At 45.9% G+C, this 20,713-nt stretch overlaps 2 protein-coding genes across 3 annotated transcripts in view; one reads left to right on the forward strand and one right to left on the reverse strand.

Annotated features, from left to right (window-relative positions):
- Nucleotides 1-9,710, reverse strand: part of palld (palladin, cytoskeletal associated protein) — a 29,184-nt gene extending 19,474 nt beyond the window's left edge. Inside the window, 2 exon segments of the mRNA XM_084472952.1 lie at nt 6,222-7,313; nt 9,566-9,710. Coding sequence (XP_084329078.1) covers nt 6,222-7,312 — 1,091 coding nt within the window. The 5' untranslated portion in view covers nt 7,313; nt 9,566-9,710.
- Nucleotides 8,948-20,417, forward strand: anapc4 (anaphase promoting complex subunit 4; the record flags this gene model as incomplete). 2 transcript variants are annotated; one of them, XM_084473018.1, is made up of 28 exons in its annotated part: nt 8,948-9,064; nt 12,274-12,398; nt 12,471-12,576; nt 12,890-13,022; nt 13,115-13,189; nt 13,310-13,336; nt 13,448-13,492; nt 13,694-13,778; nt 13,861-13,968; nt 14,362-14,532; nt 14,659-14,723; nt 15,293-15,335; nt 15,471-15,547; nt 15,832-15,932; nt 16,144-16,195; nt 16,275-16,330; nt 16,603-16,649; nt 16,740-16,796; nt 16,933-16,989; nt 17,083-17,176; nt 18,005-18,102; nt 18,295-18,356; nt 18,460-18,498; nt 18,585-18,686; nt 18,969-19,055; nt 19,165-19,335; nt 19,516-19,639; nt 20,172-20,417. In XM_084473018.1, exons 2-28 carry the CDS (start codon nt 12,291-12,293, stop codon nt 20,415-20,417), a joined length of 2,436 nt encoding a protein of 811 aa, XP_084329144.1. In that variant the 5' UTR covers nt 8,948-9,064; nt 12,274-12,290. The 2 variants fall into 2 exon arrangements, with proteins under 2 accessions (XP_084329144.1, XP_084329143.1); XM_084473017.1 differs by lacking the exon at nt 8,948-9,064 and adding an exon at nt 11,664-11,800.
- Nucleotides 20,418-20,713: the final 296 nt, after the last annotated feature.

The following is a 20,713-nucleotide window of genomic DNA, read 5'->3' on the forward strand; positions in this document are numbered from 1 at the left end:
AGGCAGGTAGAGACATGAGACAGAGAAAGAAGAAGTCTATATGGGCCTATCCTTCATGGGTTTTTGGGTACACTAAGAATGAAACCACAAAAATGCAGATATGAAAACGAAATATAAAACACAAACATACGCACGCACGCACGCACGCACGCACGCACGCGCGCGCGCACACACACACACACACACACACACACACACACACACACACACACACACACACACGCGGTTGTCAGTGATGTGTGAACTAGCTTATGCGTCACACTGACAACTTCACATCGGCACAACAGAATCCATAAAACTGACCACTTGGCTCCCTGTCACTCAGACATCCCCGCCTATGAGCTGTTACGACACTGCCAAATGGGTCCGGCGCAGATCCACTAAAGTATATGAGGGCCTGCTCCACTCCTCCCAGATCATTACTTAAGCATAACTCAGGGGAGCTCATTGAGATCCCGTGACATCATTGTGATGTCACCCACCGCCATGTACAGCTAACCCATTTTTCATTACTTTCTTCATCACAGATCATTTTTCCAATCATTTTCCGTCCTCCCCTGTAGAGATCAAACAAGCCCTGTTTCGTCGGAGGCTTACAAGGGAGGCTGTGCAAATGCAGGCCAAGCGATTAGCATAGCAGCTATGCTATGTCATGAGTCATCAAACGGTCACTTGTTAATGTCTGAGGATGAAGCTAGTGTTACTAAGATAACCTGCGCGCTGGCCTGGGGGTCAAGGCAATAGATGGCCAGGAGGCTTTTTTTTGCCCTTTTGAGAAGGAACTTTACATTTGTGGAAGTAAAGTTCAGAGGTTGATAAGTTACACCTGTTTTACCAAGGTTCAGGTTTCATCTCAAAAATATGAGGTTCAGTTAAATAACAATCCTTCTTGTTTTTGAAGGGAAATAAAAGTGGGAGTGATAGTGTGTGTGTTTGCGCATGTTTTTAACCTATCTGAGGTTAAATTCGACTAGTCGCCTGAGAAACGGGTTTGTGTGATTTCATTGCAGTTGGGTGTTTGTGTGTTCGGATCAAACCAAGCGACCACTTGTTGTTGTTCTCCAACTCAAACACACGTTGGCTCCATCACAAGCTTTAAAGCAGGGAGGGATTATCAGGACCCAATAACCTTAGAATAGCCACCCACAGGGTCTTGGCAATTCCTTTGCTTGGATTGGAACTGTAATCATGTCAGGAGTGAGGAATCAGACACAGCTTGGTTCGATCCAGACTTCACACATCAATTGTATTGTACAGACAATTCTTACCCACATACATACAAACAAACACAAGCATACAGACATAACACAGACACACAAATCGTATTTCTCAGATGTTCATGTATGCGGTTGTTTGCGTCAACAGCATTGTTAATAGTCATAGTCAATCTAGTAAGAATGAATATTCATTCATTCACACACACACACACACACACACACACACACACACACACACACACACACACACACACACACACACACACACACACACACGTCACTATAAGCAACACACATCACTATAATAAGCAACACACTCCAAGTTGAAGCAGTCTCAGTAAAAATGACTTCCCTTCATGACACTACACTACACCACGCTATAATACACACTACACTACACTACACAACAGCACACCATACTATACACTAGACTTACGCTACACAAGTCCACATCCCAAAGCAATGTAGGGCCTTTTCCTCTTCAAAAGCGGCTATGGCCGTGGACACCACAGACCACAGCCAACACAGGCCGCAATTTGATTTGAACCATAACAGACCTTGCCCACAACAGGTCATGGCCAAAGCACTCCACATACCATGACCCACGGCAGGACACACCCCCGTAGTACCACAAGCCACACCTACCGGTGGCCACACCCAGCTGCAAGCCACACGCTATTCTGGGTCAGGGGTCGGGAGCCTTTTCCGTTGGCACAGCCATAGAAATGTGATTGCTTGAAATGGCTGTTAGAGGAGCGTCAGACCGATTTACATAATCATCATCACCACCTTTTTAGGGAAGATATGAATTCATTTGAAAGTAGACGTGACTATCTAGGCAGGAACGTACAATGCCTTGTCGTATTCCCTTTTCTGGCAGTTCATAATCTACTCTGATTGTAGATTATGGTATTATGGTGAATAGATGTTGCATTTGACCTGGACCTGCCAAGTGAAAATGTAGAAAGGCATTTATAAATTCTTTTGCGTAGTATAAAATGTAAAAGTAGTAATATCAACTATCTTCAGCCTTGTGAAGCCGTACTTGGCACAAGTACGAGAAGAAGAAGAACCATAGATTCCTGGCCTCTGTTATGGATGAACGTGGAGGTGAGGATGTGTGGCAAAATCTGGCAGCCCAGAGGAGCCAGGAGAGGCTTTCCAGAGGCGGATTGAGGGTTAGAACTCAGTGCAGAGAGATGTGCAGAGAGAGCGCAACCAAAAACTCACACACACAGGTGCCTGTTTGCATGCATAAAGAAAGTGTGAGACGAAATCCAAACCCACATGTCTAAACAGTATTAGTACATGCTACACGTGAACCTCCTAAGATGGCGCAATTCAATTGGTTCGCTATCTCGGGATATTGGGCGATACCCCATGATTGAGATCTCAAACTCGGGATATGGTTTTCATCGCAAAATCTCCCCCTTTGCAAGTGTTTCAGAGGAAAAAAATACAAGAAAAAGTGTTATCTTGTTTATTTTTGGAGTGTTCACGTGCAGTATATATCAAAACGTCAAAAAATACCTCAGGCTCCGTGAATAGTGGGGGATAATTGTTAAATAGGCCTTGTGTAATCAGGCTCAACACAGAAAGTGGGTTTTACAAGTGCTAACATAAAAATAAATGAGAGACAAGGAAGTATTTCAACGGAGAGTAACTTCCTCGGCCGTTAAACACGGCAAACCCCCCACGGGGAAGGAGGACAGCTGAGTCTCTTTCTCGCTCACATTACCGGACCTCTCATGTGGAGAACGACAGCCTTTATATTGCTCAACCATTACATCAAGATCCCCCGTGTCTGTGGGGATAGGAGGTTAGCGTCATGGCAACGGTGTTCGCCTCTCAGCTGAAAAGTGCTAGGTTTGAATCCCAGTGTCCGCATGCTGACCTGTAGGCACCCCTTGAGCAAGTCCATCGTAAGAAAGTACACGTTGAAGTTATTGTGGATAAAAGCATCTGCTTCATGACTTAATAGTAGCGTGTACGCAGAAGCCCACACAATATGACCATCATGTTCTCATCGCAGTGTATTGTATCAACCACTATCGAAGGGTATTGCCAGAAATTATAAATACAAAGAGCATGCCTTATAGACCACACACACACACACACACACACACACACACACACACACACACACACACACACACACACACACACACACACACACACACGACACACACACACAAGCATCATGTCTTTCAGTAAATCCTTTGCCCTGCTACTAAGATTAGTTGACAGTTTATCATCTGAACTACTTTTGGCTCCAACAATGGAAATATAATATGGCTTTGCTAAAGGTTACTGCATTCCCTGCATGTATAACACCAAACTAAAAATACTATCCTGACACATTTAACTTCTGTAGGTTGAGGACCGACAGGAGACAGAAGATGGTTATGTTCATATTCTAAAGATAACGTCTGACCCATGCTGTTTTCTCTATTTAGATATTGTAACGGTTTTACTTTGAGAAGTGACAAGTCTCGTGTAGAAAGAGAATGCGGCCCTGCTGCCCTCTAGCGTTCATGGAGGACACTGCATGCTCTTACCCCAAAATATTGACCGCTGTTCTTTATGTGGAATCATTGTTATCAACTGTTATATGGTTCTCCATCGACAGGCTCCTACAGAATCACACTAGAGCAAGTTGACAATCTGTATTTGGGGCATTGTAGATTACTGTATACATACTGTCAGATCACATGGTTAAAAGAAGTATGTACTTTAAACCACACACCTTAGCAACACCTCGCTCCAACGGATAATTTAATAGTTTAATTGTAATTGTCATTTTTGTACTGTAGGCCTATATTTCTTTCGTTGCTAGTGAATTCTATCGTTTCCAACAGCTTCTTTAGGGAGTTTTTCCTTTCCCTTCTGGGCGTAGGGTTATGCAGTGTTTAGTATAATATGGGCCCATTGAGGCTGTGTAATTGTGATAATGGTGCTGTATAAATAAACTGGACACAAACAAACAGAGGCTGTTATTTCTTCAGTTTGTCTCTGTCTGTTCCCTCGTCTACATGCAGGCATTTCTGCCCCAGTTGGGCATTGCTCGTATCTCTCTTGGGGTGAAAAACACTTCTTTCTACCGACATTATGGTGAAGAAGGTGTGGGGAAGGCCTGACATGGGGAAAGTTCCCGGTCATGGCATTGCCAGCATTCCAGACCGAGGCTCCTGTTGGCCTGGAAACTATTAATACTTTCAGGAACGAGCTTCCCCCCCCCCCAATGGGCCACAGGAGAGGGCAAACATCACCCAAAGGCACGTCTTTAATCTGTAGCCTCCTGACCTAACTTACACAACCAATTCAAAAATGCATCATAATCAACTCCAAATATAGGATAACATAAAACTTCAGTCAACCAAGAGTTCCCAGAGAGAGAGAGACGTACAGAGGGATAGGAATGTCATTTATAAATAAGATTGCCGAGTGCTTAGAGTAGTTATTGCAAGACTTTGTAGTAAACAGAAAAGAGGTCGACCTGGTATTAAAAATGATACACTGGGAAACAAGAGAGGCGAGGGGGGGTATTTTTACCGATGGACTGGTATGAGTTACCGTGAGTGTGTGCGAGGTGGGGTGGGTTGTGGGATAGGGACGGGGTTGTGTAGTGTCGGTTGGTACATCCCCAACTGAAGCTCCTTCAACTGCCGCGGGTCTGGTTTTCCGATTGGCCGGCGAGTGGGATTGACAAAAGCCCTCTTGGATAAGGTCTGGAAGTCCCCTGGTGACCGTAGCAGGTGGTCTGCGGGGCTGCTTGTCAACACAGCGCCGATCTGAACCCAGATCACCTCTGTTAGCTGCTGGGCTGTTAGCTGCTCGCTGCAAGTGGCTAGCTGATATCAAATCAATTTCAAGTCTTGTTGTTGTTTGTATAGCCAGTCACACTCCACACTATTTTCTAATTTGAGAGAGTACTGATTCAACGCAAAGGCTGGACCAATGACGTCAATGGCCCAACTTTTCTGCAATATATTCGCAGAGACGGAGTAGATGCTTGTGACCCACAACACGAAAACGAAGCAGTATGAAGCAGTACGATCTGATATGAGAAACACATAAGCATGATGGTACGGTACCCCTTTAACCGCTCTTACAGTGTCAAAAGGCTTGACAGGCTCTCAGTTTACACCAGCCCCAAGCACTCAGCCCTCTAAAGGACACGGAAAACCACTAAGATGAAGGGAGGAAACCTTTAGAAGGGATCCCTCCTTCCAGAGGAGCTTCGGACAGCGATAAGTGCCCAATGGGCAGATATAACGCTAGCGTGGGCGAGTTATCTCTGAATTAACCTGGTGTTAATGCAGTTCAGTGACATGACAGATTATGCATGGTGCATATGTCAAGTGAAGTTCTCTGAATGTGGACAGAGAGTATTTTTCTTAAAACCGCCTTAGACAGTGAACCGGGAGTTCCCCAGAGTTCGCCTGGAATCTTCTGCATAACTCATAACTGTCCATCTTGTAACTGTGGGTTTCATTATCACAGAGAAAGCGCACAAGCACAGTGGAATAGCAATAACAATTTGTACATAAGAAACATTTTTAGAAGGAAGGTACAACTTTACAACACACAATGTGTCTGTCCCCAAATAATCACTTAACTAACATTGCCAGGCTTTGGTCAACCAGATCAATCGATTTCTTATGAAAGTTATAAGAAATCGTTAATATTTAATATTTGGCTATTAAACTGACAGAAAACAAAGAGCAAGTAAGCATTAATTTGCTGTGTGAACATGTACTAGTCACTACAATTACACTCACATCCAAAACACACACATTCAGTAATAACCACTGCCTTGCTCAGAGACCCCTTTGTAGTATTGGCCAATAAGTACTGCGAGTGGAAACAGCTACATTAAGCTCAGTCATCTTCCTCTAGAACTGACTAGACCTGACTAGACTCAAGGCCTTACTCTAAATCTAGTCCATATTAAACCTGAGCAGAAAAGGCATTAATCTGAGTTGAGGAGAGGTTGAACCTTACCGAACGAGGGGCAGTGGATTGCCCCCGACCCGGCACTCCAGTTGAATGGGGCTTCCCTCGGACACCTCCTGGCTCTTCAGCTTCTGGGTGAAGACGGGCGGGGACAGGGCTCCCTTCTGGTTCTGACCCCCCCCAGAGGTCTGGTACCCCACAGGCTCCGCTGAGCCCGGGGGTCCCTGCTGCTCCATGCTTCCCCCGGAGGTGGAGGACGGCTGGGGGGGCGGCTGAGGTGGCTGGGGCGGCTGGGGCGGCTGGGGGGGCTGGGGGGGCTGAGGGGGCAGGACAGAGACGGCACCCACCGGTGGCATCCGCTGGCTCCTCGGAGACAGGTACCCGCTGTCGGGGGAGGACGACTCCTCCTCGCCCACCGGTTGCTCGGGGCGACCGGGGGGGCCTTTGAAGAGGGAGGACAGCTCCTCGATGAAGGAGGCAGCCCGGCTGCAGAACTCCGTGGCGGACGGCACGCGGTCGCTGAGCTCCAGGCCCTGGTGGAGCAGCCGGGGCCCCTCCTGCTTATAGACCGGAGCGATGGACCGGTGGCACACAAACTTCTCTGCCGAGGGCTGAGGCGTCTCGCCGGAGGTATGTAGCGTTCTGCTGAAGAGCGCGTTCTGGCTGGCGGAGGCCATGGCGGAGGTGTCCTGAGGGAAGGCTTTGGTCTGGTGGTCGGGGGTTGAGATGGGAATGGAGAACTTGGGCATGGAGGGGAGTGAGGGAATCGGGGGGGGCGAGGGGACGGAGGGGGGAGAGGGGACGTAGGGGGGAGAGGGGATGGAGGGGGGTGAGTGGAAGGAGTGGGAGGCATGGAGAACCGGCTCCTCTTGCGTGGGCCTGGGAGACGTTTCAGGCTCGTCCCCGAAGGCCTCTCGGGCCAGATCCAGACTGAGGTTGATCTCATCCGCGCTGAGGAAGGCGGTCAGGTCGGCAAAGTCCCCGTCGTCGGCGTCCAGCGGGCACGGAGGGTCCAGGTAGAGGTCCCCGTCGGAGGACGCCTCGGAAAACACGCCCCCGTCCAGGTCAGAAGCCCCGCCCCCTGCATGGTCCTTCTGCAGCAGAGATGGGAGGGGCTGAGTCCAACTCCCGTCCTGCATCCTGCAAAGCAGACACGCCCTCAGTCAACAACAGTGAACACAAATGCACAGTGAACACACACACACACACACACACACACACACACACACACACACACACACACCCAACTCTGTGTTGACAACATGTCAACACAGCCTCACTGAACAGGTAAATAGAGACACACCCCTTGTAAACAACGTTTAGACAAACACAAACACATCATCATCCTAATCAACACACACAAAGGCACTCACTTACCACAAACACTCTACTCTAACAGGTCAACACAAACATAAAGCATTTGGTGTGTGTGTGTGTGTGTGTGTGTGTGTGTGTGTGTGTGTGTGTGTAAATAAAAGAAAGAAAGAAAGAACAAAGCCCATGGATCAAAAATAGAAAAACTGATAGTATTGTCAATTGTCGGTACATTGCATTGAAGGCTTACACTGGAAATCCAGAGTTCTCACGAGAGCACAATTTGAATTTGCTCAGCGAGTCACTCTGGGAACAAGCAATATACTCACTCCCCGATTCCCCTGGCCCAGAACATTAACCAATCACATCGATGTATCTGATAAAGGCGGGCCAAAAGCGTTGCTGTTTTACCGACCGTATACGGCAAGAGTCTTATCTATTGCTTAGCTCTGCTGGTCTGGATACCGCTTGTATTCTTCTGATTGGTCGTAGTGTTATCCAATTGCGTGCAGTGATATTTTCAAATGCACGCTTGGTGCCGCCCCTCAAGTTGGGCCAATTTCGTTTTCATTCTCGTTGCCAGACCCTACAGATTTCTAGATGTGGGTCTGGATTTCCAGGCTATTGAAGGCTTACTTTCCGCTTGAATTACAATCCAAACATCATCCCAAAAACCAGGGGCACAACTTGGAACATACCAAGGTTATCAGATGGGGGGGGGGATAGGGGGATTCCAGAAAGTAGGACGGTATGATTGACGAGTATGTGTTCCTCCATTGGAAGTCACTGCCCTGTTGACCAAACTACTGGCTGGTGTGTAGTCAGACTCATAGAGGTCACAACAACTTAGGCAACCGGCTGATGCTGTCACAGCAACAACAGTGCAGCAGGACTGGTCTACACTGGACTGGGTGTGTTGAGTAAGGGTCTAGGGCTATTGGTGCTTTTCCAGTGCTGACCCATACTGGAACTCTCATGCTTAACTGTAACTGTTTCCCACAGTCACAGTCACAGGCACTGCAGTAGGTTTTTCTTCAGAAGGTAATACATTTATATCGGTTTACACATGGTGTAAGCCCAAATAAGTTTATGATTATGTTTTAGATCATTAAGACGATGGACATCATCGTAACATTTAAACGCTGATACGTTGAATGGTACCTTGTGATACTTTGGGACTGTGAGACATCAGCCTACATTGTACACGTGCCAGACAGTTTATGGGAAATGACTGTGCTCGAACGGTTGATATATACGTGTGTGTGCGTGTGTGCGTGTGTGTGTGTGTGTGTGTGTGTGCGTGTGTGTGTGTGTGTGTGTGCGTGTGTGTGTGTGTGCGTGTGTGTGTGTGTCGGGGGGGGGGGTGTGGTTGTCTGTTTGGGGGTTAAGATAGGAGGGTGAGTGTCACTGATGGCGTTGTGCTCAGCAGCTGTTGTTATTTTTAATCCCGCGGGGTACGTTTCAGAGAACGCCAGTCAGACGCCGCAGAAGAGTGAGACGCAGCGGGGGGAAAACAGGGCTACACTCGGGGGGCACACAGCGGACGGACCGGTACCAGGTTCATACATCTCCTAAAGGTGAACCATGTGAACAGCAGTGTGCGGTGATACAATATGAATGGAAACGGAAGAATTTCAATAGTAGCATCGACTGAATGAGTGGCGGCCGGGCCTTGCTGGTCACCCAGCAAACTAAGCCCGACAGCAGTCAGTCAGGCTCATCTTCTATTTTTGCTCGCACACATAAAGTCTAATGAATTGAAAGTGCATTCGATAAGAATCTGTGAATCGATGTTTTAAGTGTAAGATTTGAATTCACGAATATGGTTTAGAACGCAAACAGCGGACAATAAAATACTAATTTTGCCTTTCGGAAAATATAAAATTCTGAAAAATAAGTCGAACATAACGTCTTTGACTGCTGTAATTAGTTTTAAATTGCACATCCTATATAAGAAGTGAATACAGGTTTGGGCTAAAAAATCACTTATCGCCTACCTGACCTAAACCAGGCAAACTAACCGCCCACCGAAAACATGTCTGTCAAAGTAAACGAAAGAAAGCACAAGAGCAACTCACCTAAAGGTGGGAGATTTATCTAACCGCTTCTGTCTGATGTCGTTTTTTCCAGGATTGATCTTTTTTTAAATTAATTCTTATTTCATTCGGTGGTGGGTGCTGGTGCTGGTGTTAGCCCGGGTGGAGAGGACAGAGAGCGCTGGGTCCGGACGTTGGACTGTGTGGTCTGGTCGGTGGCCTGCCCGACCCATCTGTCCCTGGGCCGATGGCTCGCTGTGTGGGGCTATATTTGGGCCAAGCTCAGGTTTCACAGAGAGTCACACTTTGATGGAGAGAGAGAGAGAGAGGGAGGGTGAGGGAGGGTGGGAGGGAGGGAGGGAGGGAGGGAGGGAGGGAGGGAAAAGGTAGCATATGGGGAGTAGGCCACTTGTGTAATATCTCGGTGTGTGTGTTTGTGTGGGGGTGTATGCGTGTTTGTTTGTGTGTATTTTTTGGATTGTGTTTGTGTGAGTGGGTGGGTGGGTGAATGCATCTGTGTGTGTGTGTGTGTGTGTGTGTGTGTGTGTGTGCTCATATGTTTATGAGAATGAATGGTTATGTTTTTGTGAATGCTTGTGCTTTTGTGTAAATGCGTCTGTTAGGTTTTGTGAATGCGTGTGTGTGTGTGTGTGTGTGTGTGTGTCTGTGTGTCAGGTTCATTATGGTCTACACCATGATTTTCCAAACATCAACATCCCTGTGTGTAAATGGACACATGTCAAGCCCGCTACATGATGACTTGATCCAATTGTAGGTCATACAATATTCAGCTACTTGCTAATGTGATAATGGGACAAGACAGTAGTGACTATAGTACTAGCAGATGGCCCAGCTAGCCCTGCACTTCGGCTATTCTAACACAGATCGTGGTATTGAGTGGGGAAGGTGCCTTTACTGGGAGGGGAGCATGTTCTCACTTTAGCTCTTTGACAGGAGGTCCTGACCTCAGGGTTAGCACTGAGCTGCTTTCTGCATTCACCCTGTGCTAACCTGCAGACATGCAGACGACCGTCCGGATCAAGTACTAAAAAGTATTCAAAACTGTTGATTCCTCTCCCCTCGACAATCATAAGGGTTTAAAAGACTATACTGGGTTGTTGTGTTATTGTGTTGTGTTATTACATGTCAGTTGTTGTGGTATTTACATTCAGATACTAAGCAGACACCTTAATTCATAGTGACGTACAAGTGAGGCTGAGAATGAATCATACACAATTGCGATCGCATACGGGGAATGGGTTAACCTGGAGATTGTTAGTGCTTGCACTTGGTTCTATGAACATCCTTACTGTACCGACAGCGATATATTGTTTCACCTTCTTCTGACAAATGTACTGACAAATGTACTGATTGTAAGTCGCTTTGGATGAAAGCGTCTGTCAAATTCCCTAAATGTCTCAATTTAAATGCATATTGGTTAAGACCCAAGGTACAGAAATAGCTCAACATTCTGAATTAAACATAAGAGCTAAAAGCAACAAAGTGCAACGGTCAGTCAATTTGATGTAAATAGCTATAATGGCCGGCCAGCGGTTGAGAGGGGCACAGATGAGCTGACTCTCACTGCCACACTTAGTCTATTTGTGGCCTCCTATCACTCTCTCACTGCTATTCTGGCTCCAGTTATCTACTGATACAGATAAATACCGCTCACACACACACACACACACACACACACACACACACACACACACACACACACACACACACACACACACACACACGTGCATGCTTGCAGACACGTGCATGCATTCACTCACACACGTGACACCCTTTTTGGCAAGTAGCCTATCAGGTTGCAATAACATTATTTTGAAATAAGGGAATTATCCCACTGCGACCGTCAGGTAAAAATAACCAGATGTATGTAACCAAAAATGTATTTATATTTCAACACACAGCATTTATATAATGTGTATGCCAGTATTTCTATATCTGACTTAATATCACAATATAAATAAATGTAATTTCACAATAATATTAAAAGTTGTTTCTTCTAATCCTCTGGGACGTGAATAAATTGTATTTGTAAGTCATTTGATATTGTTGAATGAGCTCTGGCGTCCTGGTTAGGTTTGTCCGTTCTTCTTTCCGTTTCTCTACAGCCATTGGTCGAGGGGTAAAGATGGCGCTGTCCGCGGAATTGTAAAAAACAAAGTGTCCAATCAAGATGAACATCTTTCGTATTTAGTTCGCAGGCTATATTTAGGTGATTCAAATCCTCTCTCTTCTGTCTTCAGTTGCACTGTGGTCGTGGTAAGATATGGATTTCTCCTGGGTTTCTAGCTGATTTAGCAGTGTGTGGACGTTAGCATGAAATTAGGCAGGGCTGTCAGATTGAGGTTTATCAACCTACAACTTTGATTTAATGGCGTATATGTAAGTTAATAGAGCCTCACGAGTTAACGCGCGTACGATTCAAGGTATTCTGACTGATTCAAGGTATGCTGACCAACTATTGCGGTAATAAATGTAGTTCCTGTGTTATTACGAGCTCTATATAGAACTGACAAGTGGTCTGCATTGACGCAAAAAAATACTGTCAGGTCCTTATAAGCTCGCTTATTACCAACTATTCAATGGAGCAATATACTGATCGGCTTCCGTGGATTACAACACAAAGACTGCAAAGATAGTAAACAATGCTGAATCAAACATATACGGTTGTTCTATGCTGTATGTGGTTGTGAGGTTGTCTCGTGTAAAATGCCATTGTCATTTCCCCCTAGAATTCCCAGCCGGAACGATGCCTGCGTTTCGGCAAGTTGGGGAAAAGCAGCTCCCCAACCCCGTGCTTTGCATGGCATGGTCCCCCAAAAGAGATCTCATCGCCCTCGCCAATACATCTGGAGAAGTAGGTCTAATGTCTAGTTCTCTATAAAGAATGTTATCGTTATTAGTAGTTTAATCAGAGTCTTCTCTCTAGCTTTTGCTACATCGGCTGGCCAACTTCCACAGAGTGTGGAGCCTCCCAGCCACAGAGCACACAGGAAAGGAGATCACTGCTCTGGCCTGGAGGCCAGACGGCAAGAGTAAGGAACTAGGATTCTGTTTAAAGATTTCTAAGTAATGTAGCGATTTATTTCCAATTATTTATTATGTTTACTGGTCATAAATGGCAGTCCATAATATCGACCAGAACCATATCGAGGTATTCCTCACGTTTGTTCACACATGCAGCCACACACACACATCCACACTTCATCAACCACACAATTCTACAACCAGCTAGCTAGGACCCTGGCCTGTAGGACGATCTAATCTGCCCTTACCAAATCACCTGTTCTCTCCCGCTTCCCTACTGTCATGTAACCTTACTGTCACTGTGGCCCCTCTGGCCCACAGTCCTGGCCTTTGCCCTGGGGGACACCAAGCAGGTTGTCCTGTGTGATGTGGAGAAGGCAGAGATTCTCCACCTGTTCACGGTGGAGAATGCCGTGTCCTGCATGCACTGGATGGAGGTGGTGGAGGAGAGCAGGTAGACGCAACAAGCCTCCATTGATATAAATGATGATACCATAGATATATATAGGTTGATATTTACAGTTACACCTGGCCCATGTCTTCCAGTGTCCTCAGTTCCTTCTACAACTCTGAAGATGAATCCAAACTTTTTCTTCCTAAATTACCAGCACTTCCAAAAAGGTAACTACAAATACATAAATTGAATAAAATGTTGTCAGTGTGAGTATTCACCGCCAAGATATGAGTCCCTTGTGTACCAAATACACTAAAACATATTTCTGCTCGCCTTCCCCACCCCAGTTACAGTACTACATCAAATATATTCAGGTATGCAAAAGGTTAATGCTTTCACAACACAAGTTACATTCGTTTCAATCAATCATATGGGAGATATTCCTGAATCATAACTGTGTGTCATTTTGGGTTCATCTATTTTAGCGAGGAGAAATCGGATGAGATCATGAACCTTCTGGGTGACGTCAGGTACGTTGTGGCAAAACTTCTGGTTAATTCAAATGAAACTTTGTAAATAGGGATGTTGTGCAAAACCGCCAGTTGAATGTGTTCTAATTATGCTCTACTAAACAATCAGACTGCAAACCAACAGCTTGAACTTGAATATCAACTACTCAGTTGGACTGATGCTGAACCTCCTACCCCCTTCCCCCTACTCCTCCTATGCAGACTCAACATCCTGGTGGTGGGCGGAGCCTCGGGCTGCGTGGAGCTCTATGCGTACGGAATGTACCGGATCGCAACGCTCGACAAGGTGAGGGATCTCTACCTCGGTTCTCATTTGGTGACTCCCCTCGTGGGCCTCCTGATCCGTTTATCACTGCTGCTGTGTTCAGGTCCCGGGGAGCTGCCGCAGCCTCAGTCTATCCACGGACCTCAAGTCCCTGTCGGTCATCACAGAGGTCCGGTCCGTGGACAACGACCCAGAGATCTGCTATGTCCAGGTGGTTCACAAGCTCCTCCTGCAGTTAAAATGACATCCCATAAGATGACCTTACATCACGTAACGTAACATCAGATAATAATGTATTGATCCCCCAGTAGAAAAGGAAAGGAAGTACCAACTATGAAAAGAGACGTTAAATATATTGATAATAGACTAATATAAATAAATATACACAGAGCATACAATATATACAAGATATGATGGTAGTCTTTGTTTATAATACACTACAGTAATGTAAATGTTTTATTGTGGTATTTAATGATTATTCTAGTGCATCGTAATAGCAGTGGTAATCAGTCATAATTCATCATCAGTCATAAGGCTGAGGCACACATTGACTATGTCTCGTGTGTGTGTGTGTACGTGTGTGTGTGTTCTTGTGCACGATCAGCTGGACACGGGGCTGCTGTCGGACTGTCTGCCCGAGGTGACCAGGATGGCCCGGAAGTTCAGTCACATCTCCACGCTGCTGCAGTACCTGCGTCTCTCCCTCACCTGCATGTGTGAGGCCTGGGAGGAGATCCTCATGCAGATGGACCTGCGCCTCACCAAGTTTGTTCAGGTGGACAGCACGTCTTTAACGTTACGTTTCTTGATTTTCAATGAACTGCAGTGTAGGTGGAAGGCAAATCTTTACGTTGACCTGCTTTCTGAACCATACAAGTGTGCTGTTTGGTGTGCTTTGTAGGAGAAGAACACCAACACCCAGGTGCAGGATGAGTTCCTAGAGCTGTTACTCTGGGGGCAGTCGAGGTGAGAATCATGACCTACGTAATCGTTCATTATTTCCTCATTATCTCTGATTAGTTTTTATCCCTTGTTATCTTTGATTCATGACTTCCGAATGATATTGAATTATTTAGTTTTATTTAATTACCTCTGAATTATTTTCGTCATTACTTTTTGATTAATGATCCTCATACACAGTGTTAATGCGCAATCTCAGATGGTGTCTGGTCAATATTTTAGGATGCAGTACCTATAATGTCCTGTAGAGGACAGCAGATGCTGTTATGTGTCTTAGTTGCTAAGTCACGCCCACCTCATGCGTCACACCAGGACCATAGAAACTTAAAAGCTGTATGGGAGGACAACAAAAAAGATGTCCATGAGATGATCCCAGCATGGTTTGTCTTCATTAAATTGATCAAGAAAACTGATTTAAAAAAACAAACGTTTCAGTTTCTAGGGTCCTGGCGTGACCCATGTGGTGTGTGTGTGTGTGACTTAGCCCCTTTTGTGGCCTGCTTTCCTTTAGCCAGCCAGTTACGTTTGTGTGTCCTTAGCCTCAATATACATATTCAAACTGTATTTGTGTGCAGCCCTGAATTACAGGCCCTGCTTATGAGCCAGCTCACAGTCAAGGTAAGAGAGAGGTGTGAATGCATGCATGTATAATGCACAACATATACATAATCTGCATGGCACTATCTATAAATCCAGCCCAGTACAGTACTTTATATTAGTAGATAATATCTGTTACCTGGTGATTGTCACTAGGGTCTGAAGAAGCTTGGCCAGTCCATAGAGTCGTCCTATAGCAGCATACAGAAGCTGGTCATCAGTCACCTGCAGAGGTAATTGTCTCTCACTACAGCAGTAGTGAGACTACTACTCTACTTTATCTTTGTCCTTTGGACACCTATTGCCAGACTTGCCATCCTTCGTAAGAGGGATTCCTCTTCTGTGTTCCTTCTCGAGAAAGGGGTTTGGGCGGGTTTCTCCTTGTCCTCAGAGGGCTTAGGTTAGTGGTTTGTAGTAGAATGTGGCCTGTGAAGCCCTTTCAGATGGTAGCTGTGATTTTAAGGGGCTTTACAAATACCATTAACGCTTGTATGAATTATTTACTCTCTATCTCTAGTGGTTCTGAGGCTCTGCTGTACCACCTCAGTGAGGTCAGAGGGATGTGTCTGTGGAAACATAAGTTTGAGCCCCTGGGTCTTAATGCAGCCGCTATAGAAGGTACCAAACACACCCCCACTGGAACCGTAACCACAAGTAAAACGCTACTAGAAACAAACACTACAGAACCCTATACTTGGGTCTCGCACATCAAATCTGCTACAGTAGTTACCATCAACACATCACGGCAACAACAACCATAACAAAACCATTAATAAAATCATTAGATATCTTAATGTCACCATTGGGGTTTTCTTCTTCCTGTGTTCAGATGCCATCACTGCTGTTGGCTCCTTCTCTCTGAAAGCTAATGAACTGCTCCAGTGAGTTGCATTGATTTCTCCATTTAGAGTGTCCGTGTACAGGTTTCTTCTGTGTTACCAAGTTTGTTTCTCCGCACAGAGTGATTGACAAAAGTATGAAGAACTTCAAGGCCTTCTTTCGCTGGCTGTATGTGGGTAAGAGCTTCAATGGTTTGATAGTTATCTATGATAATGGCGTTGAGTGTGTCCCAACAGCATGTCAATCACATCCACTTCCACATTAAAGGCAGACGGGATAGTAGAGGGAATCATCCAGGATATTCTTCTATGCACAGAACGACACATAAAAACATTTTGCATATAGCGCCCATCGATCATTTTAATCCATGCACGTTGCATCTCTTCGATGGCTTTGAGGTGGGTGTGGACTCACAGGCGTGTGGTTGCGTTGCTCTATTTTCCTGCAGCGATGCTGAGGATGTGTGAGGAGCACGTTCCCCCGGAGCTCAACAAGGTGAGAACCGATCCGCTCCCCCGTCTGGAACACTGACCACGGAACCAGATCTCTGATGTCACGTTGTACTCATTTGAACGTCTCTCTTAGATGACACAGAAGGACATCTCGTTCGTGGCTGACTTCCTTTCCGAGCATTTCAGTGAGGTGAGAGAAACCACACGGCCCTGTGATATGTGACATCTTGTTCCTGTAATCGTGACGTTCCTGGGATCAGTGACGTCATCTGTTTGTAACTGTTTACAAATGAATGCTAATTATGGAGTGTTGCGTGATTCAACAGAATGAAGAGCTGTTCGACCGTAAAGGGAAGTACTTTAACGTTGAGCGAGTGGGCCAGGTAAGGATCCCCTTTGGCTTTGCTTTGTGGTAGTGCTCATAGTGTTGGAGCTACTAGGACCAGTGTCTTTAATACAAGGTTTGTCTCGTACAGTATCTTAAAGACGAAGACGATGACCTTGTGTCTCCGCCCAACACCAAAGGAAACCAGTGGCTCAAGTTCCTACAGGAGAGCAGCCACCTGAAAGGTACCCTGTGAGATGAGGTTCATAAAACATGATTCATTAAAACTCTTGGAGCCTTGGAGCTATCTAGAAACCTTGAGCGTCTTGAGCGGAACCATTGTTATCAAGCATGTGTCCTCAACGGAGGGCGTTGCACACTCCACACCTGAGTAAACAGTAGTAGGCCTGGGCAATATGGCTGAAAGACATATCACGATATAACTTGATCATATTGATCGATATCGATAACTATTGATCATTTGAATGACCTAAAAAGACTAGGAATTACCACGCTGGATTTAAACACTTCTGTTTAACACCTAATTCGACCTTCCACTGTTCTTCATTGATAAATACTCCAATGTCGAAACAACGATGAAAAACACTCAAATATTGTAAAGAAGTATGGAACCGTGTTTGTGTAACAAACCCAGCTGCTAGATTCGGTGGTCCGGTCTCTTATCGATATATATTTTGAACATGTTTTATATTGATATTGATCAAAGGTCTATCACGATACGATCATTTATTGTTTTATTGCCCAGGCCTAGTAGTAGCACACGTTTTTATTCCCATCCTGTTAATGACACGCCCACTGATGTAGTCGAGGCTCGCACCTCAGGTCATGGAAAACCTGCTATTTTTTTGGTTCCGGTCGGTAGCTTACATTTCGGGTTATAAGTCCAATTTAATTATTGAGGATATTGTAAACGATGCTCAAAATGGTTCAGAAATCTTTTGCGTGAACCGGGACGGAACCGGTTTCATGTTGGTGGAAAAGAGGTATCATTGGTGTCTTTGGTCTCAGTGTGTGACCCCGCTCAAAGTGTGTGTGTGTGTGTGTGTGCACAGAGAGTCCCCTGCTGTTCCCCTCCTACCCCCACAAGTCTCTCCACTTCGTCAAGAGGATGATGGAGGGCGTGATCGAAGGCTGCCTGCAGAACCCAGCGGTAAGATCTAAAAGCCCCCTGTGTTTAAATGAACATCTCCTGTGTGCTGTATGAATAAAGAATGATGCCATTATTTAATAAGAATGGCAGCAGCACAGGTTGGCTAATACACTCAGTCGGTTACACCTATGTCCTATATTGTTGTGTGTACTGTTGTCTATATTCCGTGTTAACAGTCTGTATTTGTCGCAGGAAGTCATCGGGAAATCGGTGAAACAGGCGGTCTTCATTCCCCTCTACACAGTTCCAGAGAGGTGTGGACTGACTCTTATCATTTTTACACAAAATGTCCCTACGGTTATGTGCTATTGTTGACATTAACTGAATGAATCATGGTTACTCTTTGCTTCTCTGCAGCTCTGAAAACACTCCTCGTCTCTTTGAACTTCCATCACAGTACGTAGCAGCACCAGGCCACGTCGTGTGATCTCACTGTAGACATTTTGGTGAGGGGCGTGTGCTGACTGTGTGTTTGTCTCCAGGTGGAACGACAAGAAGGCCAACATGCACTACGTGGTGTTCACCATGCCGGAGGGTTCCCCCTGTAAGCTCTACATGCTGCGGAGGGCTACAGACCCCCACAGGTAGCGTTCAGACGGTGTCTGTGTGGCCACGTCTCCCGTTCTATCTGTCGCTCACAGAGAATCAGTTGGTCTCTCTGTATGTACACAAGCATGTGTGTTTGTGTATCTGTCTCTTTCTTTCCTTTTGTGTATATAATTCTCTCTGTGAACATAAAATGGTTTAGCTTATTGTTTATCAGCCTTTGTCCGTTTGTATTTGTCAGTCGTTATCTGCATTTATAACTGTCTGGGGGTCTGTGTCAGTGTGACGGTCTGTCTCTATATACCTCTCTCTCCCAACAGACCGGTGGCCAACAGCGTGGTGTCCATGGACCTTAGTAACATCCTGAGTGCGGGGCTTCAACACAACGGAGGACCAGCCGACGCCCAGTTAGTTCGCCCCTCTCTCCTCCACCAAGCCTTCGTCTAAAACACACAGATTTACAAGGAAACACTCTCTCTCTCTCTCAACTCTAAATACAAGTTTCATCCTCTTCAGGCCCGACTGTGTGTACAGCTGCCTGGATGCCCGTTTCTATGACGACGAGATGCTGACCGTGGTCCTGTGTGCCCCAGAGGGGGAGGAAGACAGGGGGCGTGTCTTGGCTCAACTTCCTCTTGGCTCTGCCCACAGCTGTCAGAACGAGTTCAACTGGGACCCTGCCCTCAGGTGGGTGTTAGGGTTAGGTTAGCTGTGTGTGGGTGTGCATGTTAGAGAGCAAACGTTGGCATTGAGCTGGCAGCAATCATAGCACAGCTTAAGTTTTTAACAATGGACAGGGCGTAACCATGGAGACTCGACTGAACCATGGTGACGTGTAACATGTAACCGTGTTTCCTGTATCGCCAGGCTGGACCAGCAGAGCAGCTCTGTTCCAAGCCAGGCTCTGGTTCTGGAGAACCAGTGGAGGATCCTGGAGAACATGAAGGCCCAGTTTGTGGCCGTCAACGGGATCCGCAAGGTGGCCTGTGTGGTAAGTTTCTCTTTAATCTATAGGGGGCTGGGGCTAGCCTAGTAGGCTAGGGTGTTATAGACAAAATCCTAGACAAAAGGTTCTGGGTCTCCGATGTCTGCAACCTACATACCTGTAGACATCCTTGAGCTTGATGCCCCCTGCTCCTTAATGACGTGTATCTAAAAGTTCCCTCCAAGTTGCTTTGGATACAAGTGATATACATGACTTAAGAAGTCAATGGTAACGGACTCCTACAGTATCTCCCGTCTTTCTCTAGCATCAGGTTCAGCTCAACATGTCTGGTTCGCCTTTTTAATTGAAAGTAGTATTAAGTATTAGTAGTAGTATAAAGTAGTATTTGTTGTAGAAGTATTGAGTGGCAAAACAAGGGAGTAGACCAGGTGGAGAAGGGGTTCTGAGTCAAAGGTCGAGACAAGCTGAGTCCTGGTGACAGTTCGAGTCAGATTGTGCTGTAGGTGTAGCTAGAACCTTTTGAGGTGGGAACCTTAAAACGGAACCGTGACCTGTAGCTCTTCGTCTCCTCCTCCAGCTGAGTGCCAACCTGAGGCACGTGAGGATGTTCGAGATGGACGTTGAGGACGAAGAGGACGAGGAAGGAGGTGACTCCCAGAAGGCCAGCACTGACCAGGACGTGCTGGAAGCGTCCATGAATAGCCAGGGGGACGGGGAAGACGAGGGGGACGGGAGAGGGCCCGAGGGTGGAGCCGAGGCAAAAGAGCCAATGGAGGATGTGGACACACACCTGGAGTCACAGGAAGAGCTGGAGCTGGTTTAGGATTTTTCTGAATTCGATTTTGTAAATCAGGTGCCTTTTTTTGATGCTCCTTGTTCCCATTCAGTCCGACAAGTAGACCGTTGTTTCATGTAAAGGGAATACCATTATGTAATAAATGTATTGTAAGAATGTGTGTGCTTTGCTTGTTATATGTATATTCTATTTATCACATGATTTTTTATTATTTATTTGGGTAGGCTTTAATTATCACTTAAATATAAATATCTAAATATGTAAACACATTTTTACATGGTGTTTTGAAAAGCCTCCGAAATTCGTCAAACGCACTCCGTCCA

This window comes from Micromesistius poutassou (assembly GCF_964030765.1).
Source record: "Micromesistius poutassou genome assembly, chromosome: 9".
Taxonomy (NCBI): domain Eukaryota; kingdom Metazoa; phylum Chordata; class Actinopteri; order Gadiformes; family Gadidae; genus Micromesistius; species Micromesistius poutassou.